At 41.4% G+C, this 26,008-nt stretch overlaps 1 protein-coding gene across 1 annotated transcript in view; it reads left to right on the plus strand.

Moving 5' to 3' along the window:
* RNF24 (ring finger protein 24) overlaps positions 1-26,008 on the plus strand; it is a 120,555-nt gene that overhangs the window by 92,537 nt on the left and 2,010 nt on the right. Inside the window, exons 3-5 of the mRNA XM_086964279.1 lie at positions 11,788-11,830; positions 15,912-15,953; positions 21,512-21,591. Of these exons, the coding sequence (XP_086820405.1) occupies positions 11,788-11,830; positions 15,912-15,953; positions 21,512-21,591 (165 nt within the window). The remainder of the gene's footprint in view (positions 1-11,787; positions 11,831-15,911; positions 15,954-21,511; positions 21,592-26,008) is intronic.

Below are 26,008 nucleotides of genomic sequence, written 5' to 3' on the forward strand. Positions count from 1 at the left end.
ACTAGCTATGCTTTTTGTTGTTGTTGTAAGTCTCTTGGTAACTATGTTATCCTGATGACTGAATCAGTGCTTATGAAAGCCCTAAATGACTTGAGAAGGCGTGCCAATGGACGCAATCTTCCAGCTTTGGTGTTGCTGGACCTTGCACCCGCATTTAACACCGTTGACCGTCTCATAGACTCCTTTCGACCGGTATGCAAAAACGTCCTTTGCTTTGCTACGGTTTTCATCTATTTATAATCATCTAGCAGAGCTCTATCTAACCATCTTGATGGGAAATAACACTAAATGTTTTGTGAAGGGAGGTATGACCATGAAAATGTATGGCGTCATGCACGATACATAGGATCTTTTTCGTCCATGGATGGAAAACGAGGATTCCCATACCATGGGAAATAGTATATTGGCCACCACACATGGTAGCTGTTGTTGTAGGTGGCATAGACTATATTTGGGCAACCCTATATAGACACTACTAGAGTTTTCTGGTTTATATAACCTTATGGCTGCGATAATGTAAAAAGCACAGGATTGGAAAGACCTTACTCAGGGTTCAAGTCACAGTAACCCTAGCTTTATTACACTTAACAAATTCAAGGGCGGGTGAGGGAAATATATGGACTAAATTGTGCCTGTGATTACTCAGAAATTATAATCGATTTTACTGGAATAGCTCACGCCTCGGGTGCTCAGGCCAGGCCTCATCATGGCGCAAATTGGTACATGTGCCAATGTTACATTTTTCGTGGACGCTTTCAGTCTGATCAGTCATTTAAAAAAGTTGTATACAATCGAGATCCCTATATTGTATGGGTGTTGGTTGATTTCTGGATGTTGATCCTTTTGTAAGGGATCTCTCCGAAAGAAATGTTTGGACCATCAGCTCGACATGTGTTTAGTTCTTTAACCCTTTCCGTGCTGCGAACGTCCAACGGTCGTCGCGTGCACTACCTCGCTGGTGCTGCGCACGACCGTTGGACGTCTGAATCCCGTTAGCGCGATCGAACGTCCGCACTGGGGCGGAATGTTCGACGCGCTAAATGGGTTAATCTCGTTGATAATCTTGTGCTGCATGCTGAAGGTTAATTTACCAAGGTCCATCTCGGGAAGGGAAACTCTAGTTTGTATTTCAGTAGTATTCCTTAGAAGAATCAACTGATGCTTTTGGGAAAATAGAGTGCAGAGTTGACAGAAGGCTGAAAGTTTATCCTAGTGCAAGAGTTGATTATTGGAGCTTTTCTTTACCACCCATGGTAACGTATTCTGTAGTAGGTTTACCTTGAGGATATTCACTACCTGTTATGTCACTCTTACAGTCATCCCCATTTTTGTTATAGAGAATTGGATTAAAAAAAAAAGATTCAGTTTGAATATCAAGGAAACCAATGAGAGGCTCTTGGGCTTTCAAGATGCCAAAGGCCCCCTGCTGCAACGGTGCAGGGTAACAGTCATGTCTCTAATCAGTACCAGGAACTTCTCTTTTGTAATGTAAGCTGAATAAATGTTCACTATTAACACACTTGGTAACTTCTGACCAACAAACCTCTCAGTATGTAAAGGAGCTTGGTGCGGCGTTAGCTCTTTTCCAGCTAGTTAACAAATGTCCATTATTTCCTTTGAAATTCCTGAACAAGTTTAACCAACTAATTTTAGGTCCACATTTCGTAATTCTGTTGATTTGTGGGTTCAAGTGGTCTACTGAGTTTTGAAACGTTTGACTTACTGGTCCACGTTCTACTCCACGCCCCCAGTGTAGTCTGTCGAGCAGTCTGTCTGTTGTCCGTAGAGCAGTTTCTGTCAGTTGTCTGCAAAGCAGACTCTGTTGGTTGCTCATGGAGCAGTCTCGGCCGGTTGCTCATCTAGATACGTGAAATCCAAATCTTTTCTTTAGTCCGGGCAAGAGTAGTGAATCTCTGATCCCTGTGCTTGGCCACCCCCGTGTTCCGAGATGCTCATTTTAGGCTGAATGTCTTCCAAACCTTTTGAAATCCTTGGTAGTAAGTGCTGTATAAAATGTATCCTGATTTTCTAAGTCATCTTGCTGTAGATGCACAGGAATACTATCCTCATCCCAGCTAATGCAAATGGACACTTGTCACCTAAGTTGTTATAATAACGCATTAGTGAAAAATTTGGCAATAATTTGAGTGCAAAGGAAATTTTGTCTGATGTGAGAGCACATGATTTCTTGCACACTGAAAATGCAGAGAGCCTGTATCTGCTTCTATTTTTTTATTACACTTTTATCGTATTCCAGTTTACAAAACATACATAGTACGTATCTGCTGTGTTTTTTTTGTTTTGTTACTAACTTTGCCTGAGCTCGCAGAGTTTGGATGGTCAACACCGATGTTCCACAAAGGCCTCTGGACAAGGAAGTAAAATTGGCTGGAAGGTAAGGAACGCCTGCTTGTTAACCTTGGACATTGCCCATGGAGAGTGAGCCAACACATCACAGACCTCAAAATTCTAAACCTATTTCTCAAGACCAAAAGACCCAAACTAGAACAATGTTTTCAATACATTGCATCCAGTGATTCCTCGTGAAATCTTACCTGTCCATATCTTACATTTTTGGATCTGAAAGTGTATACTATTGTCTAAATGTATAATACGGCCATTGATGTTCGATATGTCACTGAGCATGAGCACAGCTCATTAGAAATGCACAACATGAACAGATTATCCAGTGAGCTCTGAGGTCTGTTGATCAAAGCTCTAGTCCAAAGGACTCTCAAAATATTTACTGTTTTGACTCTGAAACATAGGCGTATAAATATAATTATAATGCATCAATTTGTTTTCTCAAGCATAATAAATCTTAAAGTAAAACTACTATGTTGACCTGTGGTTGAAGAGACGTGACCGGCTGTATAGATGGAATATTCAAACAAGCAGCAGGCCCATAAGGCAAGCCTAAAAAGTCTAATTCAACTGGCGTGCTGTGTTAATGCTACAGGTTCTAAGCATGTATCTAAATATGCAAGTACAGCAAATCATTTTGTAGACCAGAAATAACCCAGCATCACATTTCAGTAGTAACATTCAAAGCATAATTCAATTGAAAGTGTAATTTGATGGTCCGGTGTAATGTTAACTAGTATGTCAGAGGTTCAAAACACACACACCCACACACACACACACACACACACACACACACACACACACACACACACATATATATATATATATCGATTCAAGGTGCCCCAGAGCAAGGGAGACGCGACTCCAGGAGGATAAGAAAAACATTTCTTTTATTTAGCGCAATCATGCCAACAGCCCTCGTCTTCATAAGTCCCTGACGCGTTTCGCTGCACCTGCAGCTTTTTCATAAGGGGAGGGGCACAGGCAGGGATCTGGTTCAATTATACAGTTCATTACCCACTTATATGGAAATATGTCTCACTTAAGGAACTGTGCCAGATTTTCCATGTGCTTATAAGCAATAATGGGAATTTGATGAGAATGTATTTTCATTTCTCGTCACTGATCAATGTCACTGTAGACCCTTAATTACTTTCTTTAGTTCTGTCCGAGGGGGGTGATATGTGGCTACCAAAGATACTTATCGGTAGATTTGTATTGTAGCATTTCTGTTTGGAGACCAAATTTCCGACTGGATATCTCCGATCACGGTCATGCAAAGTCCTAGTCGGGAAAGCCTCCAACATCTTCCACACAGTCCATGCAAGTATGTGCTTTATTGAAGGATATCATTTTTGTAAGAGATACGATTTTGCTCAGATGAAATAAGGTCCTTATTGTCATTTGAAAATGCAGGGGGTAAGGATGCAGTGTCTCTCTCTCTCTTGCTCCACATGCTGAGCGCCGCTCAAGGGGCTGATAGTGCCATAAGGTCATTTTTACATTTAAAACCTCAACATTTAAGGGTGGATTCACAAATAAATGTTTTATACTTTGCGAAAGTAAATGCTGTTTCGATAAACAGCCTAATTTCTGAGAGGACGCCAGGAAATTAAAAGTGGTTTGCTTTGGGATGGACTGGCTGAGGAACATGAATCTAGCAAAATTAGTTTTGGAGACTAGCAGGCTGCATGCTTAGTACAGCATTATCTGCCCTATAACATTTCAGTGCTGAGGGATGCAAGGCATACGTTAAGGTAGTGCCTGGAGACAGATTCAAGCAGCAAAGTGATCCCATGATCCATCTGTGAATAGGTGCCTGAGGAAACTGTGTACCTGGTTATGAAGAAATCGCACTGTGTGTAGAGGAAGTGAGCCGCCTAATTCAGAAATACGGAGATGGTGCCATGTCATCTCCAGAGCTCATGTGCCAACTTGTATAGTCACCAAGTTGTCCATGTGTTGTAGGCCCCTAGATTTCTTCAAAAACGGGTGTGCGTGTCTCGTGCACCAGCACGTAATGGGATCATGTTGGGACGCCTGGTGCTTACCAATGGTGGGCATTATTTGGACTGAAGGGTACCAATGTACAAAAAAAGTGGTAGTCTCAGACAACTGGAGCAGAGAAAGAGACACTGCATCTTTAAATGATATCCTGTTGTTTACATGTGAGACTTTGATGAGGTTTTGTCTTCTAGACTGTGCTGCCTGTTTTACAGATTTCAGTCATTCGTCGCCAAGAGTCTAAGGTTTCTAATAACTGAGGTAAATGTACAGAATGTTATTTGACCCCCCCTCCAGCCCCACCGCTATAATTTATAATGCTGTTATAACCTGTTACTATCACTGTAGAAGGGTACTTATTTTGTGATAAGTCACCAGTTTTCATTCTGCAGACAAATTATTTTCCCTTAAACATACTATTTGTACAATTTTTATGTGATTCCGCAGTTCTACCTGAGTTTGAACATTTTCCTTACATTTAAAGCGTGTTTATTGCACAGTGTAAATGTATATTTTGTGACCTAATCTTGAAACAAAAAAAAACTTCTAGTATATTGAGCCTAATGTTGAAATCCGCACATGTTTGATAGTCGGCAGGATACAGTACTAATCTTATCTTTAGGTTGCAGCACAGACCTGCAAACAAGCTTTAAAGGGTGGCATACTCCACCCCCACCCGCCACCCCCCTACCATCATCAAACTTTATTTGGCTGAGAAGAAATATCCCACAGTAATAATTTATTTCACGTTCACACAGGGTAATTAGGCAAGATTGTGTATCTCCATACTTCAAAAAGTTGAAGGGAGAATGGAGCATCCTGCTTGTTTATTACCTGTTTGGGATCTGATTCATAAAAAAAGCCTGAATGCTGTTCTGCTCTTTGTTTAGATTTTCAACATGTAGGTCTTCAAATATATCCAGCAGAGCACGTGGAAAGCTCAAAGTATCATAGATTTCAATGCATACAATCGCATCGGAAATATGCATTGTCACCTTTTTTGTTTTGACCTGAATATATTCTTTAAGGTGGGAAATCCCTATTCCTAAAGAAAGTCCATGTCAATTATAGGGACGTTTGAGTGTTTTTATCACTCAAAACGCCCACTTACTCCAACAATAAATGGCACTAGATATACCTGCTCCTGTTCCCTTTGTTACACCTGCCATACGACTACAGAAAATCTGCATGCTTGGTGATGGTACCCAGGGGTATGTTCCTAAGGCAAACATAAAAGTTTGACATTTACACACAACATTGGCTTTTTATCCAATCTTTAATGTCACTCTGCTGCTAAAACTGTTCAGTGAAAAGACTCAAGGTATTTTGTTGTAAAACTCACATGCTTTGTATATCAATGCTACTTAGTAAATTGAGATTGAGTAAAAATATCTGAAGTGGGCTGACACCCGTAACACTCCTCTGATTCCTCAAGTGAGCAGTTTCAGGCACTTCTGCTCCAAGGATCCACAAAAACTGTTCCTAAGCCGACAATGACACACTATGTAGGGCCTTTATGACTACTTTTGATTGCCACATACCTTCTGATTGCTGTGCCAGAGATGTTAAGTAACATGTCCCTTTCGCCTCATGAGCCTTTGTCCCAGTTGTGTCCTAATGCAGCTCGAGCACCTGTATGGATAATGTAAATGTACAGGTATTTATATAGCGCAAATCACAAACCGGTCTCTAAGCGCTTGCTTAGGGAACCCGTCCTGGTATTCCCCTGAGAGATAACCCCGGCAGGGTATCCGCAAGGAGAAAGCCAGGCATCCCGCCGCAAGGGGCCGTTGTGGAGATTAAGCAAGCTATTGCGCAGAGTGTGAACCCGTGAGTCGAGTAGGCACCGGAGCGAGAATTGTCGAGTCCATGGACATTTTAGGACTCAAGACCCCGCCGAGCCGGGAATTGAACCCTGGTCCCGGGCTGACCTCTGCTTCCAGGTCTGCCTCCTCTAACCAGTGAGCCACACTTCTCCCTCTCTTTAATGTACAGCAATCCAACTCTTGGTCGTACAAAGCAGCGATAAAAGTACCACGTTTAAGTTCCAGTGGGTAGACAAGCACTCTTTGCGAAGCACCACGCCAAAATACCCAACACTGGTATTGGGACTTAGTGCCTATCCGGCCATACCTATCCGGGGAGCATGTTCTGAAATATGCAAGTGGGGATGAGGTCATGTTTAGAGCATTGAGCCTGTGAAAGCATGTCTTCAGATCACTGACGACTGGACCCTATTGGTAGGGGAATGTTTATAACTCCGTTCTAAACACTCACTGGGCCAATCCGGATCCGAGGAATGATGTTTGTCCAGATCATAGGTGCATGGTTTGAAAATACTGGTCTCCTGGAATTTCTCCAAATGTAATCCTTTTCAGGGCAAGCCTAAGGCTGTGTGCATGAGACCACTTCTTTTGTACAAAGCGAGCATGTGTAACCTATATCTCACACAAAGGCTGGGCTACTTCTGTACAATAGTGTGCACTTTTTTCAAAGACCACAACTTCCCTGTGTCTGCGGTTGGGTTTTACCTAGATAAAAATAATTATGCATTGGCTCCCTATGAGTTAATGTTTAAAATGTAACCTCTTTGATTTAGTGGCTATTTCATAACTTCCAGTGGGTGACAGTGCAGTACGTAGGTCATGCTTCTAAATTATAATTTTGTTACTGATGTTGTTCCAGTATTCAGTAAACATCCAAGTAGTTGTGTGGGATCCTTTTGCCGTAGACTTTTATGTATGCTGGTGAATTTCCCTGAGAAAGTTTGTGCTGATGTCAAGTTTTAGTTGTGGTCCAAGAATACCACCTCTCGCCCATGAAATATGTAATTATTTATTTGTGGCTGCAGAGAACAGCCCACAGTTGGGCAAATCTCAAACATGCGATGGGGTCTCTTCTTCTGCCTTTAGACGTTCCTCTGATGAACTGCACATTCTAGGAAGAGGGGTAAATAGCTTTTACCCAAAACTGTAGGTTACCCTATTTTCAATTTACAAGACATTTAAGATGGGATGGTTGCAGTGAAAACTGCTATCGATAAGTTATTCACGAACACAGTATCCCAATGGGGACCTCAGACCTTTGAATACGTTTTGGAGCCTGAATAATGTTTGACTGCTAAAGAAAGGAAACGTCTAGCTTCTGTGTTGAGGTTCAGTTGGACTGAACCTCAGACTACTTTTTCTGTTGAAGCGTTCTTCACCCATACAAGTGGCGATGACTTTGCTCCATAAAAATGACTATGACTGGTCGAACCTTTCTTCAGTTGACGTAGCACACCACCCTGTTCAGAGGCACGCACGCACGCATCTCTTTTCTCTAAAGTCCCTAAAATACTTTGATAAGCTTTTTCTGGCTTTTAGTTAATACATTTATTTTCAATTTTCCTAAAGTAGTTTGGACTGTTTATTCTTTACTTTTTCGCTTTATTTTCCCCACTTACCAAGTGCTTCCTTGGAGTTAGACTGTAACCTTGGCCTGTACTAATGTAAGAATTATTTTGTCTACCTGTATACAGTACCAATTTTAAGGTTTTTAGGCGAACTAGTGTTAGTGGAGCAATACCAGGATCTGCATACTGGCCCTTTCCTAGCCCAGCAATAATAATTATAACCGATATTTTGCCAGGCATGGAGGTGAGTGTGTTGCTACTGTCTTGTAGGGGATTCAGCAGGCCTTGAAGCTGTTGATCAGGGCGGGTTGCCAATACAGTTTCCAGTGGCACTAGGTGTGAGTAATGTGGTGGTACTTTAGTCTTTTGATGAGGTAGGTAGTGGCATGCAAGAAGACTGTAATCTGTTCAGTGCAGCAAAAGTGGAATTGGGACTCTGGCAGGTGGCCTTCTGGCAAGGACCATTTCTTTGTTGCCTCTACTGAAGTTGAAGCCTGAGTAGGCAAGTGGTCAGGTATAGATTGTATAATAATACTTGGAAACATGAGTTCGGAAGAAAAGGTCAGAATCAGAATGGTTGTACATTTGCTTTGTGAACCAGCCCAAAATAATGTCTGGCTACAGTTACTTTATCTGGACTTGTTTAATAGGTACGATGGGAAGAGTTGTTCATAAAGAATGAGCTGTTCTCTACCCCTTCCTGGCAATGCTTTCAGGTGGTGGCAGTGTAATAAGTAGATTATGTTGAATAAAAGGGCAGTCTGGTTACTTTTGAAACCCGCAAGGTTTAGGGTCTAGTTTCATGCATTTCCGTCAAATTGAAGCCCTTAAGGTTGCCATCAGAATATTTTTACCTGCACCTGTAGATTTCAGGGGTGTGCAAAACAAGGGTATTTATGGCAAGTATTGATTGAGCTGCAAAACTGTTGTCACAGGTAAGTAACTTGTCCTTTTTAGGTCACACTTAGGCAGCACATGCACCCTGTCTCTTTGAGACATGCTGTATCTACAATCTAGACTTCAAGCACCGCCCATCTGTTTCATTGGTTCCTCTACTGTCCATTTAAATTCTGGCTTTCGATTGGTGAAATGGCTTATAAATCCCTCCTTTTCAAGTTTTGTAACCTCCCATATGCACTGCCCCTGTTACATGTGCTCGTACTCTTCATGTTATTTCCGATACTTTCGTAGGACAATTTTTTTTTTTAAGACCTGCTTCCACTCTTGTAGTGAGAAGTGTTCGTGTTTACTTCATGCCCTGGCTTGTTTTGTTTACCCATATGTGCGATCATGCAATCGTTTTTTTCTGTGTTCCACAGTGGGTGCTTTCAACATGGCTGTTTATGCGTATGTGCGCTCATGTGATTCTTTTTTCAAGGTTCAACTGTGGGTGCTTTGAACGTGGATTTTTACAGCTCCGGGTTCTTGTTCTTATTTAGGCGTCAGCATGCCAGACGCTTCAGCTCTACAACTCCAAAAATAGCTTGTCCGCTCCCTAAAATGTGTATGCTTATATTTAATGGAACCGGATTTATTCTAAGTTCCACGGCAGGTGCTTTGAATGTGGCTCTAGCCCGTTCAGTTGAACAGTGTTTGGTGCATTAAACTGACTTCAGCCACCAGGACTGTACTCTACTCTAGCTTTGAATACGTCACTGCTCCAATGACTTCAGGGAAGTGATGCATACACCTCAACTTCAGAGGACTATCGTTTTCCTTACAACTGGCCAGTCTACATTCTGGTTAGGTCGAGCATTCAAGATGCTTGTGGTATTTAGGAGTCAAGCGATGCCCCCTGCTGTCCTGCTCACCTCTTTGTTTTCGGCTCCCCTTCTTCTAAATTTATCTCGGTATTTCTGCTCCTCTTTTTGTGAACCCATTCTTTGTCCCTTGCTCCTCCTCTACTCCAGTTCCTGTGTCATCACTGACCTCAGTACAACTTGTTCCTTCTTTCCTCCATTCCCTCTCGGTACTTTTACCCACATGAGTCCACATTCGGCGTTACCTTCTCTTGTTCTGCAGCAGACCTTCAGGAAGTGACGCGAACTACTGTAGTGCGGCTTCTTATAAAGTGCGCTTGCCTATCCTTCTGTTTTTGTTAAGTCTCCTTTTAGTCAAGCATCTTCTTGGCATAAACAACAAGGTAATTTTACATTTTTTTAATCACAGTATAAAACCAAGACTGCAAATTGCACAATGTAATGAGAAAACGTAGACTGGATGGCTTACTCACACATGGACTTCAGGAAACTCAAGATCTCTGAAACATTGCTTCTGCAGTGTTACTGTGTGAGAGATGTGCAGCGGGACAAGAAGGAATTTATTCCGCACACCACAATATAGTGTTTTTGGTTTTTTAGACACTATGCACATTATTTATGCACATTTTCATCTGCATTAACTCATGGTTTCAGTGGTAATTTGACATTATAGCAACTGACCAATTATCTTGGAAAACTTTAACAACTTACCTAATCAACAAAAGCAACTGCATTCGAGTAAAATTGCTTTTTAAAGACCATATGAGCCACATCTCGGGATCTAATTATATATTTCTAATATTATGGTATTTTAAAGATCCCTGAGGAGTCCTCTCTTGTAAGTGGCATAACATGCTTCTTGCAGCCTTCAACTGTGTCACTTTTTGTAAATATTGACGAGACCTATTGGCTATACCAATGCTTGTTTACAGGTAGGAGTGTATTAAAACAACATGCAGATCAGTTGGCAAAATAGTTCTTTCTCTTGTTGTTAATGGACAATGACCTTAGAAAAAAAAGCTGAACATGGTGGACGCCAGTGAAGGTTCAACGTCGTGCGTATCTGTAACACTCCATCTTTTAGTTAACTCGGTTGAGTGGGCTGATTTTCAGGACTAAATCATGCAACCAGTCTCCTCACCTGGAACATACATATGTGTTTCATTTGTAAAATGGATGCTGATGAAAACCTTAAGCTGTGTAACTAAATTCATTGAATGCATGGGGCAGACTAATACTTTTGGTGTGGCACCTAGATATACTTTACAGCTGGATAATTCTGTCTACACCATCATTTTCTAACATTACTCCGATAAAGCGAGAAACCTAGAAATAAGAGTGGACTTGGTTGCTAAACTTAAGGAACGTTTTGATGATGAGGTGGCAACGATCTCACGAGTTGCACACCACCAGCAAAGCTTTGAACACATTTTTGAATCCCTAAAGATATCCATAAGGCGTCTTGTCCAGTAGAGCTCTTAATAGAGGATTGAGTCAGAAAAAGAGACCGAGAGATTCAGTGGAAGCCAGCAGATGTGCTCCAAGTTATGGTCATTTAGATGTCTGCGAAAAGCACCAGCTCTAAACCTTGCTCTCAACCATTCCATCATCTATCAGACCAAACATGTATCTAAGTGGTCTTCAAATTCTGGGACTGTTCCCTTTTTTTGGAGGGAGCGAAGGGCTGCAAGACTTGTAAAAACATTGGAAAGTCTGACAATTTATTTTATATGGTGGGCCGATTAAACTGGATTTTATTTCCCTCAGTGGAAGTTCAGCAGGAAAAGTTTGAAGACCACAGGCGTGCATAATGAGAACGTTTCCCTTGTGGGTACATCTACCACAAAGCTTGCACTGCCCTCTCCATACACATGACAATTGTTCTGGATTTGCATTTATGTATTTTTTCTGTTTGTTGGATTTTGTATACCACTAACTCGGCAAAGCCTTGCATTAAAATTGCATTTATATGTAAAAAATAAAATGAGAAGGGGCGTGGTTTACTGCTAGGCATTTTTTCTACAGTTTTCCAAGCACACAATGCTCTGCGACCTCCTTTGTGGTTATTTTATTTCCACACGCAAATAAAATAACTTTTGTTAACCTTGTACTTTATGCTGGCATTGCCTTGGGTTACGGCCTTACAGCTATTTATATTTATGATATAGTGAAGGTGATTGTTAGTTATTTACTGTGATCCCCTCTAAACGCAGACGCTCAGGATCTCCACACCTAGTAATTGTTTTTACTTTCTTTATCTTTCAGACTAAGACACCAGGCGCACAAAGAATTGTATGCATACAAGCAGGTACGGTTATGCATTTCAACCACCTGGTTTTGCCTCCTAGAAATACAGCTGTGCCTTTACTGTGAATTTGTAGTAGCATATTACAAAACCATCAGCACCCAAGACAGTTGGATTTTCTGACAGCAGTTTGATAGTTGTCTCCCAGATCATGCCCTACCGGAAGTTCAGTTGACCGTTATGTTTGTTTTTTTGTTATTTGTTATTTTATTTTTTTACCGGTTCCAGTTGCAGGTAATGGGATTTGGGGTACTTTTAAGTTACTGTTTAATCAAAATACCACCTGAAACCAATTAGACCCCTGAGAGATTTCCAAAGTTAACCAATCACAAAACTTGTGACATTCTCACTACCCCATTATACAGTTTTAAGTGTCTCACCGAGAGGCTTATTCCGCTCAAGCCACTCAATTTTCGGTATGTTGTGCGACATTTTTACACGTCACGAGGCCTCCCTTGCTTGCCATTCGCATAATTTCACATAATTTTCACAGAAAACAAAACTAGCATGAATTTGCACACTCCTAAAACCAATGTGGCGATTTCTACACCAGTTCACAGAATTGCAAGCCAGTTTCAAATTGCAACTAGATTGGACTGGACTTTCTTCAAAAGGATAAGATTATTCTCTCCATTAATATTTTTTTTCATACACCATGTGACAGTTGGTTTTGAAAGCCAGACCTAACGTCGTAGACAAAAACATTTAAATTTCTAAACTTTATTACAATTTCTCCTAAGTGCTCTCACTTCAGAGCCCTTGTTGAACCTGTTAGCAAACGTAGAAGAAAAAGCAAAACCTTCCTGTCTGTCTCCGAAGAGTTTTTGACGTCTTTCGGCAGACTGCTAACAAGGCGGCCATTTTGTGCGCTCTTTAATGGTGCTTAACAGCTGCCTACTGAGAACTGGACTCAGGCCAGCAAACATAAAAAAAGACCATGTGTCAATAGCACTGGGTTATTTACTGACTAAACCAATGGGGTGTGAACTGCGGCACGTGATACACTTTTTTCATTGGTATTTCAACTTTTTTCAAAATACTTTGCTCTTAACCACTTATGCTTGTGCCTGTTGAAAAGGCAGCAGGCTTCAGACACAAACGCGTAACGAATCCGCTTGTGGCAGAGTTTTAACTGCACATTAATGAAGTGTCTGCATATGAGCGCCATTTTCTATGTCTCACTGGTTCTAGAATCTTCAAGCAATGTTTCGCTTTTAAGACATAAAGTACATATAGCTTCAATCATAAACGTGCTGATCGAACTGGAGTTGTAATCGTCAGTGCTGTGTTCATCTTACTTTCTTGAATGTGATCCCTTCCTAAGGTGATTAGATGGCTCCATTTCACCGGGACCACAATTTTTTCATTTATGGCTTTGACCCATCATTATCAGGTGTGCTGGTCAATTTAGTTCCATTCAAATGGACCTAAACTACAACTACTAGAACACATAAATCATCAATGGGAGCTTTAGATCTGGGTACATCATCATCATCATGAACAATTACACACAGTCCCAGATTACTAACTGCTCATCCTGTTCGCCAAAAACAACATTAACTCTTCAACACCACTTTTCACGTGGTAACAAAAACACTTCGAATCTCGGCTGACCAAGGTTCAGCACGTCAAATCCCAAAATTTCTTAAATAGTGAGGATCTTGTGCAGCTACTTCCAGAGCTTGCCGCAGTTCAGCTCTACTGGAAACCAGATACAAACTTTGTACAGTTAGGAATTTGTACCAAGGAAAAGTAAATTTTCTTCAAAAGTAAATCGAAAGTATCTTTATTGTCAGTTAAAATAAGCAAACATTCAAACAATCTGAGAAGTATACTGCTTGTGCCTAGACCTTCAAGCTTTGAATACTTGTAACCGAAGAATCGTTGTTACCGTCGGTGTGTCTTATCAATGATACTGGCTGTTCCCATTGGTTGTTATCATCATTACCGATACCATGGGGTTTACCTATTCTAAAAAGTGGATTTGTCTGAAGGTCTAGGCACAAGCGGTCCCCCATGGCATGTTTTGCGCGCGGGCAACTTTTGCCATTATTTATCGAAAGAGCCCTGATGAAGTTCTGTCTGAGGAACGAAACGCGATGTCTGAGGCTGATGTCCAATGTTTACTGATGACAATAAAGATACTTTTGATCTACTTTTGGAGAAATTAACTTTTCCTTGGTGCACCTTCCTAACTGTACAAACCTCTTTTCACATGAATTACGACACATTCGCGAAATTTCCAACTACACCACACATCATACAATCTTTCATTTTCACAGGGCACATCTTAAAAGAAGCAATATGGTTTATTGACTCACACCAAAAACATGCACCATCACAACCATGGACACTTTTCTTCCTAGATATGAACACTTTGTCATCCTTGCTTTTCTTGGCCACGCAGTCTCTATTTCTTCCTGCGAGTTATTTAATACTTTAGCAAAACCATCAATGCTCCAAGATAAGCATCAAGAGCCCCAAACCATTCTTTAAATCTAATAGGAGAATCACCTGAAAATTGTGAAAATGGAGGTGGTGGATTTATAGACTGTATGTGGTCCCTAGAAGTCTCCTGAAAAAGCAAATAACACAGGCTTCGATACTGAGAAAACGCTCTATGTACTATAGAGATAATGCTATTGAGGTATACTCCTTACGTTTCCTAGGCCGCTCTTCTGTACTGACCTTGAGACATAATGGCATACTGCTTAAAGCACATTCTATGGGGCAGAGCCATAACTCTTTTTTCCAGTGGTTCTTCCTAAGTTCCTCCAATTTTATCAGGCTACACACTGGAAATGTGGATTGACGAACATACTTATGCATTTTATTTCATCCTGGTGTTTCACAGATAATGACAGATCTTTTCTACAAGGAAACTACCAGCTCATACATTCTCATTTTGACGGCGCACAGTGGGACAGAATGAAACCGTCTTTTGATGATTTCTGAGTTATTCATTTTGTATTTTTAATTGTCAAAAATAAGCTTTGTCAGCTGGAGATTAAATGTAAACACCAGCTGCAACCTCTTATTTCATCCTTTACAAAGTCTTGTAGCTACCCGAGCTAGCTCTTCCCGAAATTGTATAAAGTGGCAGAGCTAGTGTTCCTGCTGGATAAACAGACCAAAATGCCATTAGTGTTTTTTATTTATTTATTTAAACTGAGATCATATAGTTTTAGGGTTAATATGTATAAACGCCTCAAGTAAGCTGTAAATAAACTGATTTATTAAATCACATTGGCCACCTTTTCTACACTGCCAGCTCTGAAGAAGTATGCTCAACATATCAAGGCGAATGCCCCCTATCACAGCACATTTCTTTGTCAGTGAGTTAAGTTATAACACTTATCTATTCTCAAGATAGAACTGAAATCAAGAGAGAGTGACAATAACCTTATCATGCAGCATCCATAATTATAGCCATATAACCCGCTGTCGAGAGCTATACAGTTAGTTAAAGACCCTGAACCCAAGTTATAGGCCTGAACCCAACCAGTGTAGCCTGAGGCAGAAGGACTATACAGCTATTAGAACATTCCGCCCCTAAGGTTATAATGTTCTACATTTAAAAGGGAGAAACACAAACCCTAGCATTAGAATATTAGAGCAGAAGGCTTATACCTGCCATTGTAAGACTGAAACCATTGTCTAAAATTGGAGTTCTCAACATTCCAATGTTGTAAAAAAAATGCATAGATACACTACACATAACGTAATAAAAAAAAAGAAAGGTAAAACGTAATGATAAAAAAAAGAAAGGTAAAAGTGCTTAAGGGCATAGGGGTCCGCACATGGAGAAAGAAACACCATTCTTCTATTTCATGGTGATATTGACCACAATAAATAAATAAAATAAAAAGGATTTTTCTGTGGAATTATCTCTTTTTTCATAAAATAAAAAAATCTTTATATTTAGTCTCTGTCTATGTAATCTAGTTTCAATCACTGTGTAACCTATATAGTGAAACTGTTTTATGCTTTTTACAATCAAAGTTTAAGCATGTTCTCAGATGGAAATCGCGAGTATGGCTGAAATATAGAGCTTCATCTAACACTTTGTCTGCTTCTATTGTAGGTGATACTAAAAGAAAAGGTGAAAGAACTAAACCTCCATGAGGTAGGACTTTCTAAAATCTTATCTTTCCTCTGTTCATATTGAGTATCTTGTTTATTTTGAGAGAACTGGGTACATTTTATTAATATTTTGATGCATGTGTAAAAAAGCGTAATTTTTAAGCATGTTCCTCGACAGAAATGCCATCAATACATGTTTGTGGGCCACATTCTGGGTTAAACCTGCGTTTATTGCGGAATCTGTGGCAAATGCATGAAAAATAAACAGCTTTATGTGTCATAGCATGCTACCACAGTAGAGGAACTGATCATGCTAGTGGTTTCTCACAGAGCATTTAAAATTTAGTCTAATGCTTACTTTACAAGTATTGCTTTACAAAGACCTATGATATGAAAAGTAGGTGCTCAGATAATAACTCGGTTACCGATTAGTCGCTAAGCTGTAATACTTTCACAGGGCAACTCAATGTTTAACTTTAAAGAGGTTTTGTATTTGTTAGTGTTTCTAACCATTATACACCTAACTCAGAAGCCCAAGTTCAACAGAAGTTTAATGTCTAACCCCCTTGGTGTGAAAACATAAGGTGATATTTGAATAATTGGTGTGAGGAGAATTTTTCAGGATTTGATGAGGCTTTCAAAGCTATCTTTATAGCCTGCAACATGGTATGCCGGTCTATTCCAGTAGTTGAGTTGCTTTTTACTTATGTTGGGGTCATCTTGGCTCTGTTGTTAATCAGCTGGCAAAGATGGCAACAAACTCTTGACATTAGTTATGGCCAACTTCAAATCTCCTGCAGTAGAGTAAAAACGTATAACTCTCCAATCCTTTACTCTAAGTAAAACTGTGAATTCCTTCACCTTCCTTTGTTAGAAGCCAATAACCTCCAGAGGATCATAGGCACAGTACAAGTAAAAAGAGCACCTGAAATACAAGGGTGAAAGAAAAATGAAGTAAATCACCTGAGAAACAGTAAACAAATTTCTAATTGATAAGCATGCCCAGCTGAAACTACAGGCAAGGAAAAGGGATTTGACCGGCACTTCGACAATTCGATCCCACATAGCCACACAAATCCCCAAAGCTTCTAGTAGTGAGGTATGAGAACACACATGTTGAGGAAAAGTGAACCAAGATTGTAATCCAGAACCTTGGTCATTAGTGGAGGTTTGGAGGTGCAGATGAGAAACTCTGAACTATGTGGAAAAATATATTTATCGTCATGCTATTTTTTTTTGCACAGGTCATTAACTGCAAATGTTAAATATTGAAGCCAATTTTTCTGAAGCCATGTGGAGAGAGTATTTCACTAGAATATTTAGTTGCCCTTTTTTATTTATAGACGATGCAAAGCACAGGATATAGCACATCAAGGAATAATAGAGTGTTCCCTGGGTAGAATAAGAGCAGGATCTTTTCACAGAAAATAACACCCAAGTTGCATTAGATCAACTCCCAACAGGAGAGTCAACCCTTTTCAGATTCCAAGGAAAATCCACTACCGTTAGCACTATGGTATTGCTGTGTTTACCTGTCTGTTGGCTGTAGGTAACAAGGACCCCCTGATGAGGATAGATATCCTGGGACAGGGTAAACAATATGTGAAAAATAACAATCCCAGGCATACACTGAGGAAAATACACAATAGATTCAACAAACAAACTAGTTCAGTTAGAAAAAATATTCATATTTAATTTGATAAAAAGTAAGTGCATTAGTCACAATTGATAAAAATAATGATACATATGTATTCACAAAACAGATTAAAAAGAAGTCAGATGGCATCCAGTCAACTGGATTACCTGTCTGTTGACCACCCTGGAACGAAACCGCAAATGGTTATTTCTGGACCGCACATCAAACCTTGTCATTTAGGCAAATTAATTAGCTAACCTATGGTAAGAAGTATTTTTGTCTATCCGACGTGGGGGAATGTAAGACAGTAAGTGGTAGGCTATTAGTTGTGGTTTTCAGTTAGTTTCTAATTTCCAGATGTAAAGGGGAGAGGATTTAGCCTAACGGCTAGGGCAGTGGACCTCAAATCTGGGGAACTGGGTTAGAGTCTCGGCAATGACGCTCAACATCCTGTGATTCTGGGCAAATCACTTAATCTCCCCAAGCCTAACAAAAATGAATGTGTCCTCATGTAACGCAACTGGTGCTCCTGTATAGAATATTAAAAATGCTACATTTCTAAAATGCTGAGACTGTGACAGAACTATACGAGCCTCTTTGAAATTGCAGTGAAGGGTGGTGCTGCCGCAGAGTTAAGATAATTTTTTTTTATCCTGAGGTTGAGGGCAGCAATGAAGAGCCCGATAGGGACCCGTCTCAGCACCTGCTTGTTAGAGCTGTTGGTACTGAGCACCGGCAAGACCCGGCCCACTTAAAGCCCTTCTTTATTATCCGTGAAGAGAGAAACCTTTCCGAAGAGACGGGCGCACTAAAAGAGAGAGTTCAGTCTGGAGGCTCCGTTTGATTTCTGCCCCCTTCTCAGTCACGTTGATATTAACAGACAGACAGACACCCTCCTGTTTGGAAGGCACACCTGGCTGTCGGCTAGATTGAACCCAGCCGCCCCATGTTGGCCGAGCGAGGCTCCAACCAGCCCCGTGTTAGATCCTTGGCACCCACGGGCTCTCACAAGGGGCCATGTTTGTTCAGATCTAGAAGGGGACGCAGTCGTCCTGTGTATTCTGGTCAGGGCACAAGTCAAAAAAGTGGGGGGACGCTGTCACCGGAAGTGATGTCACGGCATGAAGTGACGTGACGAAAGGTGCTGAGCTCCTCGTCCCAGAGAGGCCAAAGAGTGAAGTTCAGTTTGGCAGGGGCTGCCGTCCACCCGCGTGGTACCCCGACTCGAGCCCTGGTTGTGGGTTTCAGCGTGAGGGGGCGCGCAGATGCAGGGGTGCCATTTTAGGGGTAGCTGATGTTTGCTGCTCCTGGCCTTCTGTTGCTGCTTCCAACCCCAATGGACTACTTTGGCACGTTCGTTTTATTACAAAGATTTTAAAAGTTAGTATAGCTTTAGTTCTAGCGGACTTTAACACCTGTTATAGTGCAGTTAGACATATTAAATTTTCTGCAGCCTTCAGGTTTCGAAAAACCTAAAGTGACATGTTCTGTGTGCCAGAAGTAGCGTGATGTTGCTTCCTGTTACGTTTTCAGGGCGCCAGAAACCTGTGATGTCACTTCCTGTGATGTCATCACAATGCTACAGACATATGACATCACTTCTCGAAACAGACTGCTTTTGGCCAAGTTACCTCGCACAGCAATCCTTTGTGTTCCACTTGTTCTATGTTATTTCGTCTACAAACTAAGAGCATTGCAACTACGTGAAGTAACTTGTTTCTACGTTGTGTCCTCAAATGATGGGTGGCCTCGAAGACAAGGTGGCTTTCTGTATGTATTCAATGTGATAGGGTCATCGGATAGCTTGCCTTTTACTCTTATCACCATAGGAAGCACTGGACAACACCAGTAGGTGAGCTCTTCTAAAATCCTTTAAGGATGACTCGAGTCACCATCTTTGTACGTACCGGGTACCTCTTGTACCACAATTTCAATAGCAAATTTGTGGTGTTTCTATTAGACATTGAATATAAGGTGGTAATCTCTTGCTAAAGAAAAACAGTCTTTTTGTCATGTGTGGCTTTGTGTGTGTATACGTGTGGTGTGTGTGTGAGGAATATACTTTCTACTGCACTTAACACTATCACAATTTCCCCAAAAAAACTAACTAGCATGGACGTTGACCCATGGCAAGTATGACACTTTCAGTTACTTCTAGCTTTTTAGACGACCCTGTTTTACAAATTGTGATTTTTAATCTCATATTTATGGTGTGAAAGCCAAACTAAAAGTCCCATAATGCAGTTGGCTATAACATTACATCTAACACAAGGTGAAATAGGGGGCAGTTGACTGTTATTCTTTTAGTTGGTCTTATTGAGAGCTGTGACCATAAACTATTCCTAAATGTTCACCAGTTAGTGATGGGAAACCCCCAACCTACATTCTAGGAACAGGTTTCGCTACTTTCTCTGTGCCCGTTTTCCTGCCAACAAAGTACTTGCTCCAATCAACCTGGCAAATGTGTGACTCTCCCCACAGAAACGAACCCAGGTGACAATTACCATGAATATTCTGGGGTCTAGTCCTGCTTTTCGTAACTTGTTTTTTTTTTTGTTAACTGAGTTTTAAATAGCACAAACTTGACTCAAAGGTAACGGGTATCAGAGCGCTTTACACGACCACCAGTTGTGTTACATGAGGACACATTCATTCTTCTAGGCACGGGAAGATTAAGTGATTTGCCCAGAATCACAAGATGTTCAGCGTCATTGCTGAGACTCGAACCCGGTTCCCCATATTTGAGGCTGACCGCCCTAGCCGTTAGGCCAACTCCTCTCCACATGTGCTCCGAGAATCCCTGGGACTCCGCAGTGCCTATTAATGTGGTCTGAAACCGTTTAGAATATTAAATCATATAAGCAGATTAACAAAGTATATATTCATCGAAAAGAAAAAATGAACATTTTAGAATGGCCTCTAAATGTGAACAAATTTGAAACAGGAGGCTAAAAACTAAGTTGGTATTTAGATTAAGCTCTATTTGTGGGAGCCATGCAATTATAGCAAACAGAATCTATTATAAATGGTTGACGACCTCAAATGTAGCAAGGGTATGCGGCGACAGAAAGACAGTGATAATGTTAGATTGAAGCATATCGCTTCGTATTTTGAAAATCAAATCAAATTTTGAAAAGCTCTAAACTTCAAATTAAAATTTCCTTTTTGTCTATTTTCTGATTTGTGAATTAAACACTATATACATATTATATATATAATATATCATTTTGTACTTCTTTGATGTAAACGTGTTTCTCTATTATGTGTATTGTTTAGAGGTTCAAACTGTAGAACTTGCTTAGGGTGGGGGGTCCTTGGTTTTAAGATGTGATTCAGTGGGGGCCCGCAGAAGTCAAAGGGTTAAGAGCGCTGGTGTTGGTTTTAAATTCAAGAGGTTTTATTGCTGGATGACTGCTATGTGAGGGTCTTGCTATTACTGACTCTAGTGGTGGTATTCAAGGCCATCAAAGAGCTCCAGAAGCAAAAGCTTGGCAGAACAAAAGTTGTGATATTTGGAGCCCAACATTGAATCTGCAAAACTGGCAGCTGCAAACCTATTGCTACAGATGTAAATAAAGCAGTTTCCTATCAGAGGGCACAAATGTATGGGCTGTCATCCTAGATTGATCAACAAGCAGTGTACAGAGCATACAGAACCATGAGGATGTTTGCTGCACAAAACCTGCAAATAAATACACTGTTGAAGTGTCATTGCGCTGCCATTTTCCTTCCTGTTCATCTGAAGTATCCTGCCTTGTGGCGATGGATGCTGTGTGGATTCTAGAGCACTATGCTAATAAAATACTTGGCTGACATGGTTTCTGCTTGAATGGATTTTATGCTACATTGTAGGAGCCCTATTTTGAGTACAACTTCAGTATTGTATTAGAAGTGATCAATCTAAAATCAGAATATATTTTCATCATTGTCAATTAAAAAATCTTTTTTCACTTCTTATTTCCTAGATTTGTGCAGTCTGTTTGGAGGAGTTCAAGTCCAAGGATGAGTTGGGCATCTGTCCGTGCAAACACGCCTTCCACAGGAAGTAAGTGATAGGGTGATAGGTGTATAATTTAAAACTTAATGTGCAGGTTTTTTTTACTATGATTGTTTTTTTTATATTTATCCATCATCATCTTTGTAGTTTTATAGCATAGATTACTCATAGACAGCAAAGCACTCTGGAAACACCAATAACTCCCTCCAGAAGTTAAAAAAAGGATGGCCGTGAGCACCTTTCTCAAAGGGAGTAACTCCTCAGTCCGGTTTTGTTGTTCCTGCAGCGTATTCCACACTACTCTGGCTATGGAGAGAAAAGCACCTTCATCTGTTCCTGCACCACATACATTTTTTTTTGGGGGGGGGGGGGAGAGCGGGAGGGGAGATCGTAAGTAGTTTCCAGATGGAGTGCAATGTTCTCTAGTCTGGTTGGTAGAAATACATTTTTAGTATCCTCCTACAGACCTAGGCTAGCTAAAGGACATTAAAATTGACATCTGGCAGGCATTGGCTCCAAAAGAAAAAGTAGGTTGTATTCATTTCTGTCTCTCAATCGAACATCTTTAGAGAGCATGCAAGATTGTGAATACATAATACCATAAAAAGTCCATCCTACAAGAGTGTGTCGGTTAGGCAGTCAAGTGGTTTTATTGGCAGTTGATCTAATATTGTCGGGTTACTACTATGTCAGAGTCGACCGGCGACTGAATCGAGCTGTGTGATTCCAGACAATCGATTATCCCATCTTTTCTCAAGTCTGTCAGTGGTGAGGGACAGAGATGGTGCTGGTCATTCTGTGAAGTAGACAGCAAGCATTTTCAAATCCTTTACTTCTGTCTAAAACCAAGGATTTATATATAGAGCCTCCATCAAGAGCCTTAAGTTTCAACCACTGTATTCAGTATATAGCTATTCCACTGACCATTCTTGAGTATGGCTTCATAGCCATCAACACAGCGGGGTCCTTTTAAGAACGTCTGCAATAAAGTAGGTTACTAGTTGGTAAGGATAGATGTCCTTCTTAAGTAATAAGTCCACATCATCTGTTAACAGGGAACCAAGTACCCTTTGTAGCAGTTGACTCATGTTCAGGCCTCTAAATTTAGCAATTCTTGGAGGTCCTGATTTGTACTGCCCCACACTTGACCTCTCCCATCTCAGACATGACCGGTCTCCTAGCTGGGTGCCTGGCACTTCTCCTGCCTGAAGCTTTTTGCAGGAGCACCTTGAGGACCCCAAGTCAGAGTCCTCTCCGTGCCTGCTCCCTCCAGATCCCACAGCTTCCTTTGGCCACTTGCATAGCCCGTCAAGGTCAGCGGAAATGAGGAGCCCCCCTCCTGGAAGTCATCTCCAGCAGGACCAGTCCACAGAAGATCCCAGGGAAGCCTCTAGTGTTACCTGGTGGCAGGTCCATCTATCTACCTTAAGTGCCAACTGAAATAGAAGTTATTGAGTTTACCTTTGAAGTGGGGCCAGGTGTTCTCCCTCCTCTCGCTGAATATTCTCCAGTGTTGCTTACCCCAGGTACAGACTTTTTTAAAAAGTCTCTCCCTTGTGCAAGGGTTATTTTTTGCAGGGTGGGGGGGGTGTGTGTTTCATAAGCTAGGTACCTTTTCCCATTCCTAGAATGACACATCATTCCACCTCTGAACCAATCCTCCTGCATCACATTTGGGAATTTCCAAGACAGTGCCTTCAAGAATCCAGTTGAACGACCTTCTCTGACGGCTTAAGTCCTCCTCCTAACTGCCAAAGGTGCCTGGTCCTTTCCCTCCAAAACTTAAAAAAGCAGCCCCTCTGGTACTGGCTTCAGAGGTCTAGCTAGCCTCTTTTGTGTTTCTGTAGGGTGTTGAAAGATAAAAAAAAAATCTTCCCACCAGAATATTACGACTGGATTCATCCATGCTATCTGGATTTCATCAAGATATGATGTACACGCTCTGTTCTGCTTTAGTTTGAGAATCTAAAGCTATCAAGTTATCAATAAGCTAAATGACTGCTATGTCTTGTCTATTCTTGGCATGATCATGCTTTATCTGTACACCAAGGGGTGGTGATGGACAGAGTCTCTGAATTAAGCAGAATACTCTCACCCAGTCGAGAGATCAGGGCTAGATCCAACACCGTTTTTTAGCTCACTGCACCATCCCAGCTCAGAACCTGCTATATGCAAATTAGTCTGTTCCTGTCCCAGTGCATGATGGGAACAGGGAAAGCCAAATTACCAAGCCAATTCTTATACTGGGAAGGAAACAAGCTTCCAGGGACCGGTTTCTGGCATTTCAGCCGTCGTCGGCCCGGCTTGCTTGAATCCTGATGGTGCAATGAGCAAGGGACTCACATCTGAGTATACCCTTCCAAGCTTATGGTGGACAAAATATTTAACAACAAGGGGTGGTGATGGACAGAGTCTCTGAATTAAGCAGAATACTCTCACCAAGTCGAGAGATCAGGGCTAGATCCAACACCGTTTTTTAGCTCACTGCACCATCCCAGCTCAGAACCTGGCTATATGCAAATTAGTCTGTTCCACTACCAAGCCAATTCTTACACTGAGCTAAAAAACGGTGATGGATCAAGCCCTGATCTGTTGACTGGGTACGAGTGTTCTGCTTAATTCAGATACTCTGTCCATCACCACCCCCCTTTTCTGAATCATTTTGTCCACCATAAGCGTGGAAGGGTATGCTCAGACATGAGTCCCTTGCTCACTGCACCATCAGGATTCAAGCAAGCCGGGCCGAAGACGGCTGTAATGCCAGAAACCGGTCCCCGGAAGCTTGTTTCCTTCCCAGTATAAGAATTGGCTTGGTAGTTTGGTCTGCCCTGTTCCCATGATGCACTGGGCCAGGGACAGACTAATTTGCATATAGCCAGGTTCTGAGCTGGGATGGTGCAGTGAGCTAAAAAACAGTGATGGATCAAGCCCTGATCGGTTGACTGGGTACGAGTGTTCTGCTTAATTCAGATACTCTGTCCATCACCACCCCCCTTTTCTGAATTATCTGTACACCGGCACACCCTGCGCGTGCCAGTTCAGCCAACTGAGGCCTTCCTGCTTGGTTGGGCTGGAACTGGACTTCCCGCGCACATCATCAAACCATAAACAACTTTGGCTGGTAGAACGTTACGTAGGCAGCAGGCCAGTTTGTACCGGGTGCAGGCCAGTGTCAGCCTGGGCACTCCAGAGGTACACCGCTATTGTAGGGCGCCAGTTACCTTCTACAGAGCACGCAGTGTCAAGGGCTTTACCCGTGTGAATGTTAAATTAAGGCACTTGTCATTTTCACAAACCAGTCCTGGCCAAAATTATTTCCATTCAGCTGCTGTTTTGTGACTGACCCGGTCACTGTTTCTTCGAGGTCGTCGACACAGCATGCAGTCCTCGACAATGACAGGTTTATTTTTTATTGTACGGATAAATAAAATGTCATAAACAAGCAAATGTAGGGGTTAAATGTAGGAGATAAAGGTGCAAATTTAGCGCATAGGTTTTACGGATTACGTCTCCAGAGTGACACGAGGAGTAGAAAGAACCCCCGGTGATGTGTTGCACAATGTCACTTGTGACCCAGCTGTAAATAGCGCTCCCAGGCTCGCAGCTGTTCTATTTCTGGCCATGCTTGAGGCAGCTGCTGAGGGAATTCCAGGGAGGTGTCAAGTTGAAGGCCTGTAGGTTGAAACATGGCCAGGTGTCCACACACTCCTACAAGTCCAATCTGTGCTTTTCCGATCTAACATTCCCGACGATACCTTTTCCTATGAACCTTGTTCAATCCATTTTCGTTATTTGTCTGCATTCCACAGCCCTGCATGCTCTGCTTTTATAAAACATTCATACAGAAAGAAATTAAATATTCAGATGCAAAGGAAATATAAAAAAGCACATGGGCCAAAGAGACTGATGTACTGCTAAAGATAACCGAGACTAAAATGACATTTAACTCTTTAGTGCCGAGACTAAAATGGCATTTAACTCCTTAGTGGATTAACTCTTTTTTAGTTCATTCAGGCCCCGGTCTTTTTGCAAATTCTCAGTATCCACGAAGCTTCCCAATTTTATCATGAGGCAGTGTCACTGTTAATGCCACTGCCTCCTGTGCTGCAGTGGATTTCAGTACCAATGCTTGTTTTGATGCTTGAAAGGGGATATTACACCCTACCCTTTCAAAATCACAGCTTCATCGACTGGCTGTATTTTTTCCCAATGTAATGTCCGTCCCTTTTTTCCAGCTTGGACAGCTGAAAGTTAGCACCTGAAAGTTGCCCTCTGTCTCTCTCCTTCCTATTCTAGGACTTACTTCAGTTGGAAAAGAAATACACGTTGCTTTGTTACTTACTTATACACACAGGTGCCCTGTTGTTGCATCCTGCCTTTGTTACATCAAGTCTATTTGATGCATTAAGCCTGGTGGTTGCTTTAGGGTGCTATGTTTAATTATGACTGTTAGATTCATCCTGGT

This window comes from Lissotriton vulgaris, chromosome 3_2, assembly GCF_964263255.1.
Source record: "Lissotriton vulgaris chromosome 3_2, aLisVul1.2, whole genome shotgun sequence".
In the NCBI taxonomy this organism is placed as follows: Eukaryota; Metazoa; Chordata; class Amphibia; order Caudata; family Salamandridae; genus Lissotriton; species Lissotriton vulgaris.